This window comes from Rhododendron vialii, chromosome 6a, assembly GCF_030253575.1.
Source record: "Rhododendron vialii isolate Sample 1 chromosome 6a, ASM3025357v1".
In the NCBI taxonomy this organism is placed as follows: domain Eukaryota; kingdom Viridiplantae; phylum Streptophyta; class Magnoliopsida; order Ericales; family Ericaceae; genus Rhododendron; species Rhododendron vialii.
Window position 1 is genome coordinate 25019040 of NC_080562.1, and position 21650 is coordinate 25040689.

The 21650-nt window shown below is 39.7% G+C and overlaps 1 protein-coding gene across 4 annotated transcripts; it reads right to left on the minus strand.

Annotated features, from left to right (window-relative positions):
• Positions 1–10875: 10875 nt before the first annotated feature.
• LOC131329904 (protein pleiotropic regulatory locus 1-like) lies at positions 10876–20853 on the minus strand. 4 transcript variants are annotated; one of them, XM_058363326.1, is made up of 17 exons: positions 20648–20853; positions 20209–20233; positions 19698–19807; positions 18722–18800; positions 17764–17826; positions 16458–16542; positions 15309–15401; positions 14400–14463; positions 14225–14310; positions 14020–14121; positions 13811–13894; positions 13547–13607; positions 13391–13457; positions 13217–13294; positions 12271–12335; positions 12010–12087; positions 10876–11399 (listed from the first exon to the last, which is right to left on the minus strand). In XM_058363326.1, the coding sequence occupies exons 3-17, from the start codon at positions 19765–19767 to the stop codon at positions 11227–11229; spliced, it is 1248 nt and encodes a 415-aa protein (XP_058219309.1). In that variant the 5' UTR covers positions 19768–19807; positions 20209–20233; positions 20648–20853; the 3' UTR covers positions 10876–11226. The 4 variants fall into 4 exon arrangements, with proteins under 4 accessions (XP_058219309.1, XP_058219306.1, XP_058219308.1 ...); XM_058363323.1 differs by having other exon boundaries at positions 19698–19819; XM_058363325.1 differs by having other exon boundaries at positions 19698–19844.
• Positions 20854–21650: the final 797 nt, after the last annotated feature.

Sequence of the window (21650 nt, forward strand, 5' to 3'; positions counted from 1 at the left end):
TCACGAGTTGAGCGAGGAGCGAGTCTTACCATTTCTCAAACTCCAGAGACACCAGATGTGTGGGGTAATTTCTCCTCTCTCGTTTAATCCTTTGCTAGGATTCTTTCAATTTGGGAACATATCATCTTTCCGTGGTTTGCATCTTTTCTTTGACTTGAATTTGAATACCGAGGATTCCTAGACCATTCTCATTGTTGAGTAACACCTCCAGATAGTATTAGCCGAGACTATGAGTTGGTTGTTTCAGGTTGTCGTTTTGTCTGTGATCTCAGTGTCTTACGTGAGGCGAGGTTTGGTCATGTCTTGAGAAAAGATTTGCTACACCAGTGATTGTTTGCTATATGTCGAGCGTGTCTTCATCCGAGTTTTTCTCTTACCGCTCTTTTCTCTATGGTTTAGTTGAACCTTGGTTGAAATTGTATATGAGCAAGTTATCCATGAAGTCATTTGTTCATTAGCTTGAATAGATTTTGACATCTGCATCAATTACCACACGATCCTTTCTAGTGCTACTATGTGCTGTACGAACCCTTGTCATGAAATACCATGTGGTGTACCTACTATTGATTTTGAAGTAACTATTGTTGATATCTATGAGTACTTCTCGCCTATTATTCTCATTCTACTCCTTATGTTACGATTCATGGTATAAAATCTCGTTAGTCGAATTGGAATTCTGTTGCCATGGTTACAAGTTTCTTAGTTTGCAGTTGCTATTCACTTGATCTCTGTTGTTACAACCTCTATCTATCAAAGCTAAGTTAGTAGTGATGTCGTCAACGACATCGCATCCTTTTGTGTTGTCAAATTCAAATCTTGTTGTGATTGTGGCCTCTCTCGGGCGTTTAAAAAAAAAAAAAAAAAAAATCTGATATAGTCCTCAGCCTTGGAGGTACATGGTTTGTTCTATACTGTTTCGTTCTGGCTTATCAAGAGTTATGCACCTTTCGGTATTAGTCTAATTATGGTTGCGCATCTTTTGTTAGTTTTGGCCCTATCTTTCATATTGTGCTCATCATTGGTATCAGGATACTCATTTGCCAAGGCATATGTACTCGTTTCCTAGACTCGTGGACTAGTGGGGCAGATGAAGTTACTTTTCCTAGATTCTTGGGTTTGTTATGAGTTGGTGCATTGAGTTTGTGGCCGCTTTAAAGATTTCCCATATTCCATATAATACAAATTCATTGGTGCCGTTAGATGCGGACTTGCCATTTTTGCCTACTTTAGCATCACAGTTTGTTGTGACTCCTCAACGTTGAAGTTACGAGATTTGAACTTACTTTTGCTTCATATCGGCTTGCTCATTTAGACTTTATCGATTGGTCTAAATTCCGTCATTGCAGCCTCTGGTCTATTTATTGAAAACTGCTACTCTATTCAAGTTCTTGTGTCTTAACACTCACTTATTGGAGACAATTTTTTTTTGGTGACCTATTGGTTAATATTGATTTATAGTTGTTGTTCGATTCAAATTCACTTGTTGTAGTTGGTCTCTGTGATGTTCAAACTTGTAGCCTTCGTGGTAGTCCCTTGACTCTGAAAGTATAAAACTCATTCTATATTGCTCAATTTCACTCTGTTAGAAGTTTTGCTTATCCTTGGTATTGGACACATTGTCGATCTTGCATCAGTTCGTTTACTTAGTGAGCTGTCCTGTTGCTATGTGTTTGTCCTCAGTATTGAAATCTATCATTTACAAGAGATTGTTCACAAACTCATTTGGCTTGTAGAGCAATAAGAAGGTCATGATCGGTTATTTCTATGTTCCTCGGTACGTTGAGTTGGTTGTTTAGCGAATTTAAAGATTTCATGTGTTCCTTGGATTCCGGATGCCTCGTCCCCATTCTTTAAGTCCTTGATTAGTGTTGTCTGAGTCTTGAAGCTCACTGTTTCGTTTGAGATAACCGAAGGACGATGTTGACCGTTGTTGATACCCATTTGTCATTCGAAGTGGGAGGACATATTTCGTAAAGTATCGCCGCATTGAGGTTAGTTTCGTTGAGGCAGAAAAAGGAGGAGCTTTTATAGTTTGAAGAATGCGTTATGTATCGGATACGGTGCGTGTCTTTCGGATACCCAGGCGACAACCGACGAAATCCAGTTGGAAGAGGCGATTGATCACCGCCCATTCCAGATGGAAGTCTCGGGAAGTCAATTGGACTATCGGGTATTCTTGAGGCATTTTAATACATAGGTATTGAAGAAGTATGAAACGAATCCGTTGCATGTGTTAGAGAGGTCCGAAGTTGAGTTAAAAGCCGACGTGTCCTAAGGTGAGAATCCGACACGTATCCTAGATTTGTGTAGCCAAGTTTTGAGAGGCAATACGATACGATTAATATGGGTTTACATGGGGAAAGGGGGGACGAAGTTCAAAGGAGATATCCACCTTCATTTTAGTTGATTGATGTGAGTATGACGTAGCACTTTCATGATTATTGAACCGTTGCATACGTAAGTTGTTGTGATTTTGCGTATCTATATGATACTTGGTAGCGTTGGACCCGGTTTGACAAATTTCGGGACGAAATTTCTTTAAGGAGGGTAGGATGTAGAGACCTGTAAATTTCTTTGTTAAATTTTTATGTTTTATAAAGGGATAAGTGATGGTTTAATGTGAAAATAATGGTTGTGTGAAAATAATGGTTGTGGGTTCATGTGCAAGGATTTGGGAGATGTGGGTGTTAGTGCAATTTGGTGTATATGTGTGTGTGTGTGTGTGGCAGGGGATTTATTTCCCCTCTCCACCTCTCAGTCTCTCACTCTCTCTCCCGATCTCTCTCTCTCGGCACCTTCTCCATCTCTCTCTCACTCTCACTCAAAACCCAACAAATCAACTTCAACCCTTCATCAATCAACCTTAAATCCTTCACCTCTATGCGTATTGGAGCTTGAATCGCGTTGGTAGGAGCTCGGTGACCCGTAGTTGGCTTGGTTTGGAGTTTGAAGTTCTAGGGCTTGTTCAATCTCTTTGGTTTCGGCTTGGATACTCGAGGTAGGGAATTCTACCTCTCTTTATATGTTATTTGAGTGTTCTTGTACCATTTTTGAGCTTGTGTTGTTAGTTATTGAGATTGGATCGAAATCGGAAAATTCTGTCAAAAATCGTCTGGAAAACACTCTCCCTACCGGTAGAAACTTCTTGCCTACCGGTAGGACAAGTAAGAACTTTTTCCCTCAACCAGCTCAAACGTACTGCAGCAGCTCAAAAGCTGCTCAACGTATCGAGTTTCTACCGGTAGGAACTTCCTACCTACCGGTAGGTCAAGCTGCTCAAGCTGCTTAACGTATTCATTCACCTACCGGTAGAACTTGTTTGCCTACCGGTAGGCCAAGTACAAAGTCGTTTCATTCAAAATGTTGGCTCTTCTGTTCGCAGTTTCTACCGGTAGAGTTTCTTTACCTACCGGTAGGTCAGGTGTCGAATTCTTCTCTTCTACCGGTAGAATTCAAGCACCTACCGGTAGGTGATTGAGCTGCTACAGTGTCTTTCAGCAGCTTTTCATACGTTCTTTCAAACCACTTTTTGGAGCCTTTCATCGACTCTATTGGGTTCGCTTGCGCATTACTTCTAGTGTTTGGAGAATAATACATATTTCATACCTAAAAACATGCCCGATGGACTTGAATGAACTTATTGAGTTAATTATCACGGAAACTAGGATCAACGGATTGACTTTAATGGATTACGAATATAATGTGATATGCTACCGCCTAATTTGAACTGAAAACCGCAGTGAGTAGTTGATGCGTGGGTCATGGGTTTAACTTGAAGTAAAAGGTTAGTAGATCGCTTAAAGGGGAATTAATGACGGTTTCAGAACATGTGAATGATAAGATGACAGAAACGGTAGCTAATCAATGAAACGAGAAACATGTAATGTAAGGATTGATTTCTGTTGAACCTGAAGCTGGGAACAAAACATGTGATCAAATGTACGGGGCCTAAAGAACCCGGAATGAAAATCGGATATACGGGGTCCCGAGAACCCGGAATGAGAATCGGATATACGGGGTCCTGAGAACCCGGAATGAGAATTGGATGTACGGGGTCATGATCACCCGGAATGTAAATTGGGTATACGGGGTCCTAATGCCCGGAATGTCTTTTGATTGATATCGTGATGTGACGATGTGAAGGATTTCTTGTGTGCCCATCAAGGATCCATAGGGAACTTCTGAGATACTAAGCGGTTGGAACGTAACCATATGAGGTGGATGTGTGAAGATCGAAAGATGAGTAAAAATGAATTCAAAGGACAAAGATAGGTTAATTGACAAGAGTGAAGTGTTCGTTTACGTTCTAAATTTCTAATATAGTACTTATGTCTTATCCATGCTCCTTTGTTATCCGAAAGTCTATGTTTCATCGGCATCTTTTATCTCATTTGCATATAGAGTTTGCGTAGACTTTTCTACTGGGCTAGTGTAGCTCAAGCCTTATATTATTTTCAGGTGCTAACCCGGAACCATAGCTTGCATTGCTTGGCGTGCTTGGAGTGTGGACATTATTTTTTGAAAGTTAACCGAAGGAGTTACCTATTCATCTTTGTAAATTTATTTTGAAAGATGTATTTGCAACTAGAATTGTAATTCTTTTGACTCAGAATATTGTAACCACTAATTCTTTTTTTGAACTTCGCTACTTATGATAATTTGGGGCCGTCGAGCCAATGTTGTAATATTTTGGAACCTTATGGACTTGGGAGTTTAATTGAGGGAATGGGAACACAGTGACCTTTTGGGTACCGTACGGATATTTGTGAGTATTTTTTTTTGAAAATCATTTATAATTATGTTAAAAATTCGAGGACGTGACAAAATCCCACCGTAGAGGGGAGTCAGTTGCACACTCAAAAAGCGTGCACAACAGTGAAGACATTCTCAATAAAAAGAGGCAGGAGATCGAGGAATTTGCTTGTTTGATCAAGAGACGAGAACACGAGATTCAAGAGATAGAATAGATTCGAGAGCATCCTGAGGACTCTGGACTTTCACGAAGAAATTCCATAAGAGACAGATATGCAATGGTGGAATACAAGAAGGCTCCTTCATGAAGAAGAAGGAGCAGGAGTAGGAGCCCTGCTCCAAGGCAGAATGAAGCTTCTCCACGAAAATGGAGGAACAAAAGCCAAAGCTGAACACTAGAGCGGCGAATGGCTTTTTCACGAAAAAGAAGGAGCAGAAGTCGAAGTCCCACCCCCGAGGAGGAAGGGAACAGGAAGCACCATAGGGACAGGTACGAGAAGCCCGAGAGGACGGAACCATGACTGCATGAGAAGCAGCATGGAAATCCCTCAGCAATATAGCAGCCTCCCCCTTCTCAAGGAAATTGCAGGAGGCAAGGTTGCCGAGCAGGGTGAAGCACGACACGTTCGTCCTTTACGAGACAAATACAAACCCCGTGACTCATGTGCAACACTCTCAGCAAGCAATGTTCATGCATGACGGGGATGATGCAATTATGTGCAAAATGTTCCCATCGAGTTTCAGAAAGGTAGCCCTATCTTGATTCCATAAGTTAGGACTGCACTCCATATAAGGATGGAGGCAACTGGTTGAGGAATACACTGCTCGATTTTTTACGAGCAGAAGGGCACCAAAAACTTTTGAAAGCCTATCTACTATGAAACAGGGAGAGAATGAGCTGATCAGGGACTACGCGAAGAAGTATTGAGAAACCTTCAACGAGATTGAAAGCTGCAGCGAGTAGTATGCAATAGCCACGTTCAAAACCAGACTGCCTGATGGGGGGAGCTGCGCCGGTCGTTGAACATGAGTCCAGTAAGTACGATGGCAAAATTAATGGAGCGAATTGAGCAATATGCCAAAAATGAGGATGACATACTCCGAGAGGACGGTAAGGTAGTTACCGAGCAGGCCAAAGGGCCTGCAAAGAAAGTAGACAAACCAGAACCCAAGACTTACAGGGAAAGAAATGATTATGGGCAGGCTAAGAAGGAACCGTACAAGGAAAGGCAAGCTCTAGACCCTAAGTTCTTCTTTTCAGTAACCACGGTCTGGAAAGAACCAATTTACAGGATTCTTTATCGAATAAAGAATCGCCCGTATTTCCAGTAGCCCCCGAGATTGGAAGGAGAAAAAAATGCAAAGTGAGTTACGAGTTAGCATTGCAGTTATCATAAGGATTGGGGTCACATGACTGAAGATTGTGAGATGTTCAAGAAGCATCTTAATGATCTGGTGGCTCAGGTATATACCTTAAGGAGTTTATCCAAGAGGGGCCCAAAGAGAATGAGAGGGTAATGGTGAATTGGATTAAGAGCAAAATCCAATGGTGTAATCCATATGATATATGGATTGACCACACCTTATGCGAGAAGTGAGGTGAGGTTGCTCCAGAGGCAAGTTAAGCATGACCAACATGTCATGCAATTGAGAAAGAAAAGAGCACGTGAAGGAGATGTATGCAATGAGGGCATAGTCTTCATGGATGAGGACCTTGGAGGAGTCCAGGTGTCGCATAATGACGCTTTGGTCATAACCCTACGGATCGGGGAATATGACATCGAGAGAATCCTGGTGAACTCAGGAAGTTGCACGGAGGTACTATATTACGATGCATTTAAGAAATTAGGACTGACACAGGCAGATTTACTACAGTCGATAACTCCTCTAGTCGGATTCGATGCAGGAGCAGTTTGGCCATTGGAAAAATTAACTCTGTCTGTTCGGGCAGGGATAGTTGTACTACGCACCGACTTTCTGGTAGTAGATGTTCAATCTTCCTATATTGTGATTATAGGAAGAACGTGGTTGCACAAGATGAGGGTGATTTTCTCCACCTACCACTAGATGGTAAAGTTTCCTGGCTCTAATGGAGTTGAAAAGATCACAGGAAACCAAAAGGTTGCTCAACAGTGCCTGATTTCCATAAATCAAGAAGGCACCAAAGGCAAAGTTGGTCCAAGCACTGGAGATTCCTGATTAGCCGACCATCGAAGACATCGGAGGAAATCCAGTCGAAAAGGTGGTCAAAGGATTAAAAAAGATACAGATCAATGAGGCTGATCCATAGAGGTATTTCCTGATTGGGGAAAATTTGAGCAAAAAAGAGAGAATAATTGGTAGGATTCCTGGAAGAACACATTGACTTGTTTGCATGGGTCCCCGAAGAGATGTCTGGGGTGGATGCTAACGTGATTTGTCACCTCTTAAATGTGGATCCACAGCACAAACTTGTTATGCAGAAAAAGAGGAGATCGGTCGTACAACACGTGGATGCTGCTATCGAGGAGGTTGACCGCTTGCTAGAAGCCAAGGCCATACGAGAGGTTTACTACCCAGAGTGGTTGTCTAACATTGTGGTGGTAAAAAAGAAGAATGGAAAGTTGCGTATTTGTGTAGACTTCACAGATTTGAACAATGCATGTCTAAAGGATAGTTACCCTCTCCCTAGGATAGATCAATTGGTCGATGCGACTGCTGGGTATGGACGAATGAGTTTCCTCGATGCATATCGAGGGTACCATCAAATTGTCATGTTTGGGCCCGATTAAGAGAAGACTTCATTTATTACGCCAAGAGAGCTATATTGCTATAGCATTATGCTCTTTGGATTAAGGAACGCCGGAGCAACTTATCAAAGATTGGCAACGATCATGCTTAAGAAGCTGCTCGGTAAAACTATGGAGGTATACATAGATGATATGGTGGTCAAAAGCAGAGAGAGGCGAAACCATACAACTGATTTAAAGGAAACCTTTGGGATTCTGAGGGAATATAAGTTAAAACTCAACGCTTCGAAGTGTGCGTTCGGAATAAGCTCAGGGAAATTCTTGAGCCATCTTGTAACTATAAAAGGGATAGAGGCAAATCCCGATCAGATAACAATTTTGCAAAGGCTCCAAAGTCCTAGGACCACGAAGGAGGTCTAGAGGCTAACTGGAATGGTCACAACCCTTAATAGATTTATCAGCCGGTCCAGTGACAAAGGTAGGCCTTTCTTTTAACTGCTAAAAAAGAGGGAAGGATACGAATGGGGAGTAGAATGCGAACAGGTGTTCCAAGACCTGAAGACGTACTTGGCAACAGCCCCACTCCTGTCCACTCCTAATCCGGGTGAGTCTTTAACTTTGTATTTTGCAGTGTCCGAGCATGCTGTCAGTGCAGTTTTATTAAAAGATAAGGGATCCGATCAAATCCCCGTGTATTATATTAGCAAGACATTACTAGGATGCAGAAACAAAATATCTGCCCTTCGAGAAATTGGTTCTGGCACTAAGGACAGCGGCAAGAAAGTTGCCTCATTATTTCAAAGTCATAGAATTGTGGTTTACATAGAGTTTCCGTTGAAATCATTGCTACGAAAAGCAAATTTCTCAGGACGAATATCGACTTGGTCAGTGGAACTTAGTCAGTACAACATTGACTATCAACCGTGCACCGCAATTAAAGGACATGTGTTGGCAGATTTCGTGGCAAAATTCTCACCTACAGTAGCTCCTCGACCTCTTACGAGAAAGGAGCAGGGACCTGGGCCACTGGCCAAGAAAGGTAAGGAACTAGCCGAGCAAGATCCCCTAGAATGGAAACTGTTTGTTGACGGATCAGCATGCAATATTGGTTCAGGGATTAGAGTTGTGCTCTTTCCTCCTGAGGGAGTAATGTTGGAGCTATCTGTTCGGTTGAGTTTCAGTACATCAAACAATGTGGCGGAGTACGAGGTATTCTTAGCAGGCTTGAGGAGTGCAAAGACCCAAAAGGTTAAAAAGATAAGGGTGTACTGTGATTCACAGCTAGTGGTGAACCAGTAATCGGGGGAGTATGAAGCCCGAAATGAAAAGATGACAGCCTACGTGGAGGCCGCCAAAGATCTGCTTGACATTTTTGAGAAAGTGTACATTGAGCAGATAAGTTCTGGGCAGAATGCCCACGTAGATTCATTGGCTTGGTTGGCCGCAGCTGTGCCAATCGAGTTTAAGAGAAAGGTGGCAGTGGATTATCTTGTTGAGCCTAGTATTGGAAGAAGTGTGAAGTTGGTCTTGGACGTGAACCAAGGACCAAGTTGGATGGATCTAATTGTGGAGTTCTTACGAGATGGGACACTCTCCACTGATAAAAAGGAGGCTCACAAAATAAAAATAAAGTTTGAACGGTTTTGGCTATCCCCTGAAGGAAAGTTATACAGAAAGTCCTTCACAGGTCCATACTTACTTTGTGTGCATCTCAAGATGGTGCAGAAATTTCTCCACGAAATTCATAAGGGAACATGTGGGAGCCATGGTGGGGGCAAGTCCATTGCACATTGAGCAATCACCCAAGGTTATTGGTGGCTGCATATGCAAAAAGATGCAAAGGTTTATGTGAAAATCTGTGAGAAGTGTCAGAAATTTTCACCAATGATCCGAACACCAGCCGAAGATCTGGTGCTACTTACAAGCCCATGGCCTTTTGCCCAATGGGGGATGGACATCGCAGGTCCACTCCACAAGGCAACTGAAAATCGAAAATTTCTATTGGTAGCAACAGATTATTTCACGAAGTGGATTGAGGCAGAGCCATTGGCTAAGATCACTGAGCCTATGACAGAAAGATTCGTCTGGAAAAGTATTATACTCAGTTTGGGGTCCCTATTCTTTGATTACGGATAATGGGTCACAGTTCCAAAAGAAATTCAAGGCTTTCTGTTCCCAGTATGGGATAAGAAATTATTACTTAACTCTAGCTTACCCTCAGAGTAATGGGCAGACAGAGGCATCTTACAAGACCATTATTGATGGGATCAAGAAGAAATTGGATAAAACAAAGGGGAAGTGACTCGACGAGTTACCACTGGTCCTATGGAAGCACCGAACAACACCTAGGAGGTCTACGGGAGAGACCCCCTATTCGTTGGCATATGGAACAGAGGCTGTTATTCCACTAGAGGTTGGTTTGCCGACCAACAGGACCACTTTGGTTGAGAGTGGAGGCAATGACAGAGCCCTGAAAATTGATTTAGATCTTGCTGAGGAACGGAGAGAGAGGGTTCTGGTGCATTTGGCCTCTTGTTAGGAGCAGCTGATGAAAAGCTACAATAAACACGTTCACCCTCGAGAATTTGGTGTTGGAGACCTTGTATTACGAAATGTGCTCGGCAATATCAAGGTCGCGAATGAGGACAAGCTAGGGGTCAATTGGGAAGGCCCATACCGAGTGACAGAAATTGTAGGAATAGGGGCTTATCGATTGGCAGACCTGGACGGTAACCCGGTGCCAAGGCCCTAGAACGTCCACAATTTGAGGAAGTTCTTTGTTTAAAAGACTTCGTTTTATTTTTCATTCTGTTTTATGATGCATACCGTGATTATGTGGGAGTTATGAAGAAAATTCCCTTGTTTTTTATTTTTGCTAGTTGCAAAGAGTACGCATAACGCCCACTTTTTGGGACAGAGGGAGTATTAGAATGGATGGTTTTGGGGTGGGGATCCTCCCTTGTTTGGTTTGGCATTATGATCTTTCGTTGTGGTTGCGTGATGAAACTGTCATGTATCATAACGCCCACTTTTCCGCTCTTTCTATGAATTCTATCATGTGTCAATGAAACTGTAATCTTTTTGGGAAAAAAAAAATAGTTTCCCGTAGTATAGGGATTTCCTTGTGTTTGTTTATTAAATTTCAGGGTTACGATTACATTTAAAATTAAGACCTCACTTGTATTAAAACTGTGTATCATTTTTGAAGTTACCCTCTCGGTCATACACATAGCTGTGATCACACACAAAAGATGACGCTTTTTGTGAAATTGTGATAGTTTTCAAAACATACAATCTAACTTTTTGGATATCTAAGATCACTTATTAACTACTCCAATAGACATTCCCCGTGACATCTTTTTTTTTTTTTTTTGGGAATCCAAGAACAACTTCATAAATAAATAAATAATCAATAAATGAAATACTCCGTAACTTATTACAGCCCCAAATACTGAATACATAAAGAGTCAATACAGGAAATAACTTATTACAGCCCCAAATACATAATACAAAGCCAACAACTATAAGATAACAAGATGGTACGAAGCCTCCTGACACCTTTGACAACCCATTCCTACTTCGTATTCTTGTCAAAACTTGACTTAATTCCCGTACAGGCATACAATTAGAACCTTTTGATAATTCAAACCTTGACCTACTCATAAAGGAATCACATCTTTACGAAGCTTTTCATGAAGTCCTCAAAGCCTGGAAAAGAATGGAACAAGATTTGTAGAGACGACTATTAGAACCTCCTAATATCTTTAGGTGGTTTGAAGTGGAGAGGATGAGTTTCTTGGGTAGCATTTCCGTCCTCTTCCCACATCATTATTGTCTTGTCAGCTTCACAAGTGACTAGTCTTGTACCAGTCACATCGTACGAGCAGGCATAGATACCGGCTTCACTGTCCAGCGAGCCTGAAACAAAGCGCGCACAAAATTAATGTTCACCTCCCACTTTTTGTGATGATCAGAGCTGGAGTCTAAGAGGATCTCCATCAATTTGATAGCATGTCAAGTGGATAAAATTTGCATGCGAAAGAAGTCCAACCAAAGTGTCAATAGCTTAGGTGATATTGGCCATCTCTTCCCTCATGTCAAATTTGACATGAAAAAATACCAACCAAAATCTAAATCCATTATTATTACTGTTTCCTTCCATGAGATCCACATTTTTGCCTAGATTTTGATATTTAACAGATGATTTGGGTAAAATTATACGAAAACAATAGATAGGCATTTGGTTGGAACGCATTTTTGTAGAGATGTCAAAATGCAGCACAAGGGAATTTGACATGAAAAAATACCAACCCAAAATCTAAATTCATTATTATTACTGTTTCCTTCCATGGGATCCACATTTTAGCTTAAATTCTGATATTTAACAGATGATTTGGGTAAAATTATATGAAAACAATAGATTGGCATTTGATTGGACGTATTTTTGCAGAGTGTCAAAATGCAGCACAAGCCTTCCCGTAAATTTGGCATCTCCCAAATAGGATCTAAGGTTGCTTAAGATACATACCTGGCTGTACAATTGTTTGGGATTGCTGGAAATTATGACCACTCTGCCAATCCCAGAACCATAAACTTCCATTGTCACCTTCAGGAAAAAATAAAAAGCAGAAAATAAGAAGAAAGAGTCAATAACTGTTACATCCTCATGGACAACTATCAAAAGACAATAACTGGAGGACACAAGAAAACACAGAAATGAGTGGGAAAAGTTCTGCCTTTGGGTCTAAAGTAGCATTAGTGCGCAAAATTGGTAAAGTCAGATTCTAACCTCCTGTGACCATTACACCATCTTCATTGACTGCCATTGCATCGATGATGGTTTTCTGCTGAGAGCTGCATGAGTGAACACTACCGATGTGAGATATGTAGGAATTTAAGCATAAAAAACAAGGTAAGATAAAGTTGAGAGAGAGAGAGAGAGAGAGAGAGAGAGAGAGAGAGAGTATTAGGTTTTCTGAACTTCCAACGGAAATTCAGGCGTGTGCAGGATGACCTGTTTAAGGGGCAATACAAGTCCTAAGATAAGCACAACCAACAATGGCAGTTGGAAGGGCACGGAAGTTTGAAAAAGAAGTCTGTTTGATGTGGTTCATTTGAGGGAATTATGACCAAAGGTCCATTCAAGGGGGTGAATGTAAACTTTTGAGACGAAAGAATAGTATGTAGAATATCTTTTTGCAGTCAAGTTTTCATGTAGAACTTCAACAATTCTAAGCAATTCCAGATTTTGTAGACTCAGCTTTCATATATAGGTGGTATATATTTTAGTCTTCTTTCTAAGCAGGGATATTAAAATTACATTCTCATTCTTACATATCGAAATCATAGCACATCTTCAACTTTATCATAAAAGAGACCTCATATAGGGCCCTTTGGCTACCAGCTGACTATGTTGGAAGCCACACAAAAACACTTTCAACAGGAAAGTTTTGAAAAACATACATAAACAGGGAAGAAAACTATTTGTAAGCACTGAATAAGGCAATAATTAAGGTTTCTCCTCAAAGGCTAAATTGTCCCACATTTAACTGCCTCAGAATGAAAGCTCGTACGAGAGATAACAACACAAATGTAGATCAGAAAGATAATGGTGCCAAAATAATCATTGAAGAACATATCCATCTTACATCTTCTTAAGTGGAAGGTGAGTAGAAATGTAATTTACCAAGAAAAAGATACTCAGAAATGTAATTTACCGAGAAAAAGATACTCACAGCATGTTGTGCATAAATTCGCCTTCCGGAAGGTTGAATTTTTTTATATTGTCAGCCGACGCAGATGCAAAACAATTCCTGGAAACAAGAGCAACATATTAAGGTCAGAAAAAAACTAAATAAAAAAAACGGGAGAGCTTCATGAACGAAACTATCGTATTCATAGGAACTTACTTGGTAGGATGTAGAGCCATTGCTCGCACAGATTTTTTATGATGTGTAAGAGTTGCCGTTCTTTTAACTGCCAGACAAACAATCAATTGTCATCACTAAAAACGAAAGGGAAAAGAAAACAAGGAAAAGGAAAACAAAACCCGAAAAATTGATCACCATATCTAAGGTCCCAGAGCCTTATCGTCGTGTCATGGGAGCCAGTTATAACTTGTGGATCCTGAAAACAAACATGTTACGATGAGGATGGAATTACAAGAAAAGGGCTTCCTTGCTAATTGCTGCAGATGGTTGTGATTATATATCTACTACACAACATCACCTTCTTCAACTTAAACATAAAATAGAACTCAAATCTCTATTGGAGACCGAGCCATCTCTTTTGAAAAATCATTTTTTCTCACTGCAGAAAAGATATCTTACCATAGGTCGAGTAAAAACTGAGCAAACTGTATTTTCATGCCCTGACAATGCATCAATTTGCACCTTGCTACGAATATCCCAGAGCTGAAAACATGATGTAGCATCCAAGTATAAGAATATTATTTCCACTTTAAACACAAATTTTAAATGAAATTAAAGGAGAGGTAACATTGTGATCTTTACTTTCATTTGTGACAATGAATCCTCACCCGGCAGACAGAATCGCGACCACCTGTGAGTAGAACGTCAATAGTCGGATGAAGAGCCAGGCAATACACTCCACTTAGATGACCATGATAAGACCGGATGACCTAGAAAACAAATTAAGTTCAACCATGGTTAATACATACAGTCATTGATATAGAAGTATGTGCATGTTATATAAAGCTCTAATCCAGGCTTATCACGGCCAACCTTATTCTGCTCAAGATCCCAGCATTTAACTTGTTTGTCATCACCAGCAGAGAACATATATGTGTGCTTATTGCTGACGGCAAGTCCTGCAAAGAAACATCCAACTTAACCATTCACAATACATGCTTTATGAAGTTAGTGGCAGCAGCTGTAAATGCCACAAGAAGGAACAAACCTCGTACTTGCTCAATGTGTCCGGTTAGTGTAAGCTTTAGCCTTCCAGTTCCTACATCCCATATCTTGTCACCAAAATAAAGGAGAAGCAATTGCAAAAACCTTAGAAACTAATCAGAAGAATATCAACCGTCCAATGAAAGAAGCATTTGGCTTCAACGAACAGTTTTTTGGGCAGAGGAGGAAAATATCGGTCTGCATAGTGCATACTAATCCATTGACCTGAACTATTGAGGTTGGTATACTCTCATAAGAGCATCACAATGTAATAATCAAAACCAAAAGGTTGCTAAAGTTAGCAATGTGTGCTCAAAAAAGTGCTCACATTGTAATAATCAAACCTAACAACCTCTTAGCAATTCATCAAATTTAAGCATTTGGTTTGGATAATCAAAACTAGCAACCTTTTGCCAATAACCAAATTTATCGGACCCCAAATCTTCCCAAACAAGTACAACCATCGTGGGAAAGTGAAACTCACTCTCCATAGAGCTGGTAGGTGAAACTCACTCTCCACTTTGGCAAGTGGTTGTGCATTTAATAATATTGATCACTTCATGGATTTTAACAAATGCTCTCCACTTGCACTTATTTTACTAGAATGCCATTCAATGTAGTCCATTAAATTGAGAAGAAACAAACTGACCGTTAGATTTGAATTTTCGCCAACTCCATTTGATTATGGGCAAAAAATAAACAATGTGGGACTTGACATTGCTAACTTTAACAACCTCTAAATGGATAATCAAAATCTGATGTGGCAAGTTTTGATTATTCACATTTGATTATTACATTGAGGATATGCTCTAATGTTATTTAAAAATCTCATTCATCACAGATAATGTATTCTACCTTCAGTAGAAAAACTTAGGTAGAAACCTGCAGAAAGGAAGTACAAGAGAGAAGGTACCTTTATCGTGCGATCTGCAGAGCCAGTACAGAACCATGTATTACTTGGATCAAATGCAATAGATCTCACCCATCCTAAGTGGCCACTTATCACCTAAAGAAGTTAATATTTCAGAATGTCAGAGAACATAAGTGAAAGCAAAAAGAAAAATCACAGAAAGTGAAATTAATAGCAAGCAGCACATAAGGCTCAACAAGGAAAGAGGAAAAGAAAATTGGATATAATGACTGGTAATCATAAGGTTTAACCACACCTCCATAGACATACAGATAGGATATGAAAAGAACACAACTAATGCTAACTTGGTATTGAATCTCACTGTTGCTATGATGCCAATGAAGCAGATATAATATCCATCTAGGGGTTAGAAAAACAGATATGTTGAATTCATGATCCTATAATTAGAGCAGCTACAGGTCTATGACCAACCACATCAACTAAAAGGGAAGACAGGGGGAGGGGGAGGGCAGAGTTTGCAACCAGTCACACAAATTGAACTTTCAGAGTGAGTTCAGCTATGTCGCAAAGCGCATTCCTATTCTACTGATACTATGGAACACTCCTAGCCTTTCAGTTCCCTGCCAAGGAAAGATTTGTCATTCACCTTTTTTCCCCTTTTTCACAAAGACAGTATTTATAAACTCTTTGACCCTCGAAATTGGAGTATCCAACTTTCACACGATTCACGGGGTTCATTTAAACTAAGGAACAAAAGAAACCGAAATTCAGCAGATCACAAGACAGTCAAAATTAAAATCAAGTCCACAGTTATGTATCGAAAACTTTTAATACACTTGTACTACTAGCTAGTCGGTGACTTCCAATCACGGTTGCTAGCAGCAGAATCAAAGATAAAGTTTGTGAGATAGCTGATTAGCTGCACCACTGTTTCATACTAAATATAGTTGGAAACTTGGAGTGCAATTTTCAAATATAATTGGCAGATGCCCCAATGGTGAAATATGACAGAAAATAGGTTGCTAAATAGTCAATGCTAACTGCTAAAGTTCAAAATGATGGTCACTCAAATCAAACCCTGATTCTCTAATAATCCAATTCTGACTAGGACATTTAAAATTACTGACTAATTCCTAACGTTTAAGGTAATGCTTAAAATGGAAGAGTGTTACAAAACAAGACTTCTCTTACCCTGTAGTTTTTCCATGGTGCATGCCAAACAGGAAGTGGCCATCTGCTTGGAATTCTTTCCATAATGGCTGATGTTGAGAAATTCCTGGAAGACAGCAAAATAAAATTATTTCATACCACGTGTTGTCAACATGTCACATCAACCATAATATTGCAATGGATGGTTGTCTAAGCTGCTCATTGAGTGCAACTACAAAACTTGCAAAACCTTCCAATGAGTTTCAATCACCTAAACCCTAACGCTAGAAATGAACTCCTAGGGGTGTCTAGCTGAGAACACTGTAGAAAGAAGCCATAATCACCAATGCAAATTAAGCGCTGTTCACGTTTAAACATACGCTATGCTATGTAGCAGGAGGTAACTGCATCTTAACAAATGCAAGTGGACGCCGAACATCAAGATACATGCATAACCAGAGGCGGACCCACCATAGGGCAAGTGGGGTCACGCGCCCCCACGGTTTTTTTTTTTTTTAAATTTCCCGATTTTGTGAGTATATATTATATTATATATGCTAACATGGGCAATAAGTTGAAGTTTGGTACAATGGTAAACTACATCCTTTAAGGAACCAGCGGTGTGAGTTCGATTCCCGGCTGCGCCGCACTGCAAAGGTTTTTTTAATTTTTTTTCAAAATCCACTAAAACAGTTCGATAGCCCGCACTCCAAAGTTTTTATTTTTTATTTTTTTTTCAAAATCCACTAAAACTCTTTCACAACCAAGGTTTCCCCCACTTTCCAACGTCTCCAATAATTTGTGTAGTACTCAATATGAACTCGCACATTGTATTTGTACATTTTTTGTCCCCAAAACTTGTACTTGTAGAGTTAATAATAGGAAAATAGATGATGAACATGTGATAATTTTGTTTTAACACATATAGTTGAGGTGCGCAAATTTGCCGAAGTAGCTTGTTATTAAAATGCATATATACTTTTAAATTATTACATTATCATGAATGCTAAAATTATTTTGGTGTGAATGTGTTTAACTGTAACTCACATATTACGTTGTTACAAAGAAAATAAGTGCCCCCGCTATGTCAAATTTCTGGGTCCGCCACTGTGCATAACGGTCTGAATGAAGTGAAACCTTAATGCAAGAGTCTAAAAACAGTTTGAAATTCAATCCAAAATCTTCATCCATCTAAGATATTATGAGATTGACCTAAGAAAGATTAATGTCAATGTACCAAACAAAATCAATATGGATATCTAGGGAAATAACCAATTGAAGTTCAGCTTTATGAAAATATATGCTCAATTCTTTGACAAGAATAAACACAGAGGTGAAAAACACGAACCTCTCCGATGAACTAGAAGCAGAAACAATGGCGATGCTTTTTTCAGAAAGACCACCATCAAGGCTGTTATACAATTTGCAAGGACCAATCAGTTCCATGCAGAAGTTTCCTTTTTGAACGTATTACATTACTGCATATCTCATATATAACGAACAAAAGAAAGGCAAAATGAGAAGGCCACAATATGCCTCCAATACCCAATGTTACACAGACTCTGGTGCAGGTTTGTTTCTAAGAGTCCGCTTCATCCAATTTCCATGCAAAGGACTAGGGATACACAAAATTATTCAAATTTCTTAGTATATTTCTTTCATTTTCTCAGATAACTAGTGTTTTCAAAGTGCCTAAGGGCATTTCATGTATGATATAGGAGTTGCAGGCATAGTTTGTGGTCAACTCAAATTCGAAAATACACTTGCTAGGTGAATGCACTATGCCCAACTGAATGTGTCAGACACAGGCCCCACACCCTTATCCGAGTGTAGTGTCCACGACACGGGCGCCTTGTACGTTTAGGAGGGATCCATGTAGCAAAGTTGAGACCCAGTGCATATTCCGGATCCATGTAGCAAAGTTGAGACCCAGTGCATATTACTTACATTGTATCTACTCTCCACAGTTACATGTTTCATGCAGTGTTCTATAAAAAGGAATTAAGCTGATTAATCGCTGGCGAGGCCTATCCAACTAGATCCGACTAATTGCTATGCGCCAATTAATCGCCAATAACTAGGCCTTGAAGCTCGAAGGTGGTCGACCGCCCGACTAGCACCTAGCGACTTTTAGCGACCTATGTGGATAACTCACGAATCTCTACTAGGTTATATATAGTTTGGTTCAGCACTTTGTTTGTAGAAGAAACTTAGAAAGTGAAGGAATGGAGTCACCAAGAAAACATTAGAGACATAACTGGCCCTGCAGACCCAATTGAGACTTCATAAATAAAGATTTTACGCACCCCTTTGTTTTCACAGTTGGACCAACAATTAAATCAATTAGAGCTCCTCCATTCTGTGGATCCTTGGAATTTTCGGGATCTGCAGTCAAAAGCAAAATCCAAGACAACATTAAGAAACTTGACAACTTTTGGCACATTAGGTGAAAAACAAATCACGCATATAGTCTCCGGTCAACAAAAGGCTTTATTACTATCTTAACTCATTAAGTAGGGATAAAGCACACATGAAAGAATAACTAATGAGCAAAAGAAATGATGTGATAAAGGTTTTTCTCTTACCCCTCGTCAAGTTTTTATAAAGGACCAAATAAAAGCACCAGAAAACTTAAGAAAATATGTTAGCAGATTGTTCGGCCAGTTACCTAAACTGAACAGGTGGCTCGTTCATTAAAATAGCTGCATGCTTGTCAGTTCCACGACACATTTTTGGAACCACCACAAGGAAATTTGTTCTAAATGACAGATTGCTCGCACCTCTCTGAATAGCTGAGCTCACCATTTTCTAAAAACAAACTTTTTTGTCAATCTTTTTACCTTACAATGCTCAGAAACGGAGATTCTTAAAGCAGATTCATAGATAAACAGCCATTAAAAATCACAGTAAGTTAAATATCTGTCGCTTAGTTCACCTACTACTTTGAAGAGATTGCGTTTCCAACAAACTATCAAAACATCAACCTTTGCTCTTGCACACCTCTTTGGCAAGAACTACTCAAACCACCTCTTCTTTCCAAACAACTACAAACCGAACAGTAACAAAGTATCAACATTCATATGCAATCTAAACCATTTAAACTCCTATTATTTACTTTTTCTTTCCATGCCATAATTAATTCTTCGCTAAAGAATAAGAACAGTTCTAAAAGGAGACAAGTGCTTCAAAATGTTGTGCAAACACTAAAGAAACCCATCTCTCATAATCTAACGATTTGCATGTCAAACTCAAATAAGCTCAGAGAAAAACAGTTCAAAGTACCTGGAAGAGCTAAAGTATTTGAAGGACCAGATCCTTCTCGGGCTTGATCTTGAACTACCAGACTTTGCATGAGTCAGAGGCTGACTGCTTGTGCTCTTTATTCCTCCACACTTGGCATTAAACTTCACAAATCAAAATAGACTTAATCTGGACACCACAAATCGCAAAAGCACCCAATAACAAGAGAAGGGAAGAGAAGAGAAAATTAAAAACTTCTCTCTTTCATTGTGTAGTTTAGGAAGAGACAGCGGAGAAAATAACCAAACAAGGTATTAGGCACGGCGAAATTTTCCACTATGTTTCCTCACATTTTCCTTCTTAGTTATTTTCTCTTCCCCTCCCACATGTTTTCCTCCAATTTCCAAACACTCTGTAAACTTTACAAAAAATCTGTACCGGTTTCATTCTCAAAAACTGTACTAGTTTTAACCTCAAAAGATATGTAGTAGTTTGCTTAACCAAAATGCATAAGAAATAAGTCTTCATAACAAATCAAGTTAAAGTTACTAACCTTATGGCTCATCCTTATCTTCTTCCTGCAAACAAAGGAAAACACAAAAACACAAATCCAGTTAGTACAAAATACTGAAGAGCGCATTTGTGAGGAAACCAAATCTAAGGAATTACTGTAATTAAAAGTGCTTCAATTAGACCATAAGCACGGCTCAACACCGATTGATCTACGCTGAAAAAACGAACACCAGATAGAGAGAGAAACGTCCAATATACATCTCTCTCCATATACGCGCGTCTGTGTGTGTGTGAAACGTACGATATCATGTGCTTGAATTACAAAAAGTGTTACCCTAAACCGATTGAGCTATGCCGAAGAGATGAAAACTAGAGCTTAAAAAGCACCCAAGAGAAATAGAAACGAATAATACACATCACACCGTAAACACAAACACAAACACAGAAACGTAAACATCGTTCTCTCTCTATATATGTACCTATCGGGGTCGGGAAGGGGGAAGTGAGCGTGGAGAGGAGAGAAGAGATCGAGAGCGCGCTTCAATGATTTGAAGCTCAGCTTCTTGAGCGATTGCGTCTCCACCGGCTCCATCGCGCTCGTCGGTACTGTCATCTCTCTCTCTCTCTCTAAAGTGTGAGAAACCTCTCCCAAGGGTTTTCACTTTTCAGCCGAAAACCCAAATCGGATTTTTATTCTTGTTTTAGGGCGCCAAAAATATTAGCTAAAGGTTAGGTCGGCACTTTTCATCCAATGAAAAAGTGGGATTTGTTCTGGTGCCAGGGAGAGGCGGACCTATGTGGGCCCCATGGGCCATGGGTTCCCACTCAGTTTTATGCAATTTACACATATTCTTAGATATTTCAATTATGCCGGATAAATATGCGATAGTTTTCCACTAAAATTACTCCACGTTCCCAGGTTCCCTTCATATGGATATCTGTTAGATCTAATAAGTTCACTAATTTGTGCTGCCCCCACAAATGAAAGTTTCTGGATCCGAGCTGTAACGACCCTGAATTTTGGTCTATAAAAATTTCGTTAAATATTTGAATTTTATTTAATTTACTTATTTTCTTTTGAGTGGCTATATGTTTTCTTGTAAATTTCGTTGTAGTTAGATTTTGGTCTCGACTAGAAACCCTACGTGACCAATTTAGTTAGTTTCCAACCGACTACTTGGAGGAACCGAGCAACCAACATACCTAGTTACTCGATGAACCTTTTGGATCTTTTAAACCTTTATCTTTATCCATTGGTCCATAATGGTTAGGGTAATTTTTATCCATTAGACAATAGGCTTTCTTTTAAAATATTTTGATAAGTACAAGGATATAGTATTTTAATGGTGTGCAAAGTACATTTATTCTTTGTTTATTGGGGATTCTCCCACCCCTCCATTATCCATTGGTTAATAACCACAAGGGTAATTTTTGTCCATTGAATAATAAACTTTTTATTTTAAAAGTACATGTAGTCTTTCA

What these genes read in the sequence shown, in the direction of transcription:
- LOC131329904 (XM_058363322.1), bottom strand. Translation starts at nt 20,781, where the DNA reads ATGACAGTACCGACGAGCGCGATGGAGCCGGTGGAGACGCAATCGCTC. An exon ending in CCCCTTCCCGACCCCGATAG is followed by an intron (nt 20,234 to 20,647) that starts GTACATATATAG and finishes CTTTGTTTGCAG; the next exon opens with GAAGAAGATAAGGATGAGCC. An exon ending in CCAAACAATTGTACAGCCAG is followed by an intron (nt 11,400 to 12,009) that starts GTATGTATCTTA and finishes GCTTTGTTTCAG; the next exon opens with GCTCGCTGGACAGTGAAGCC.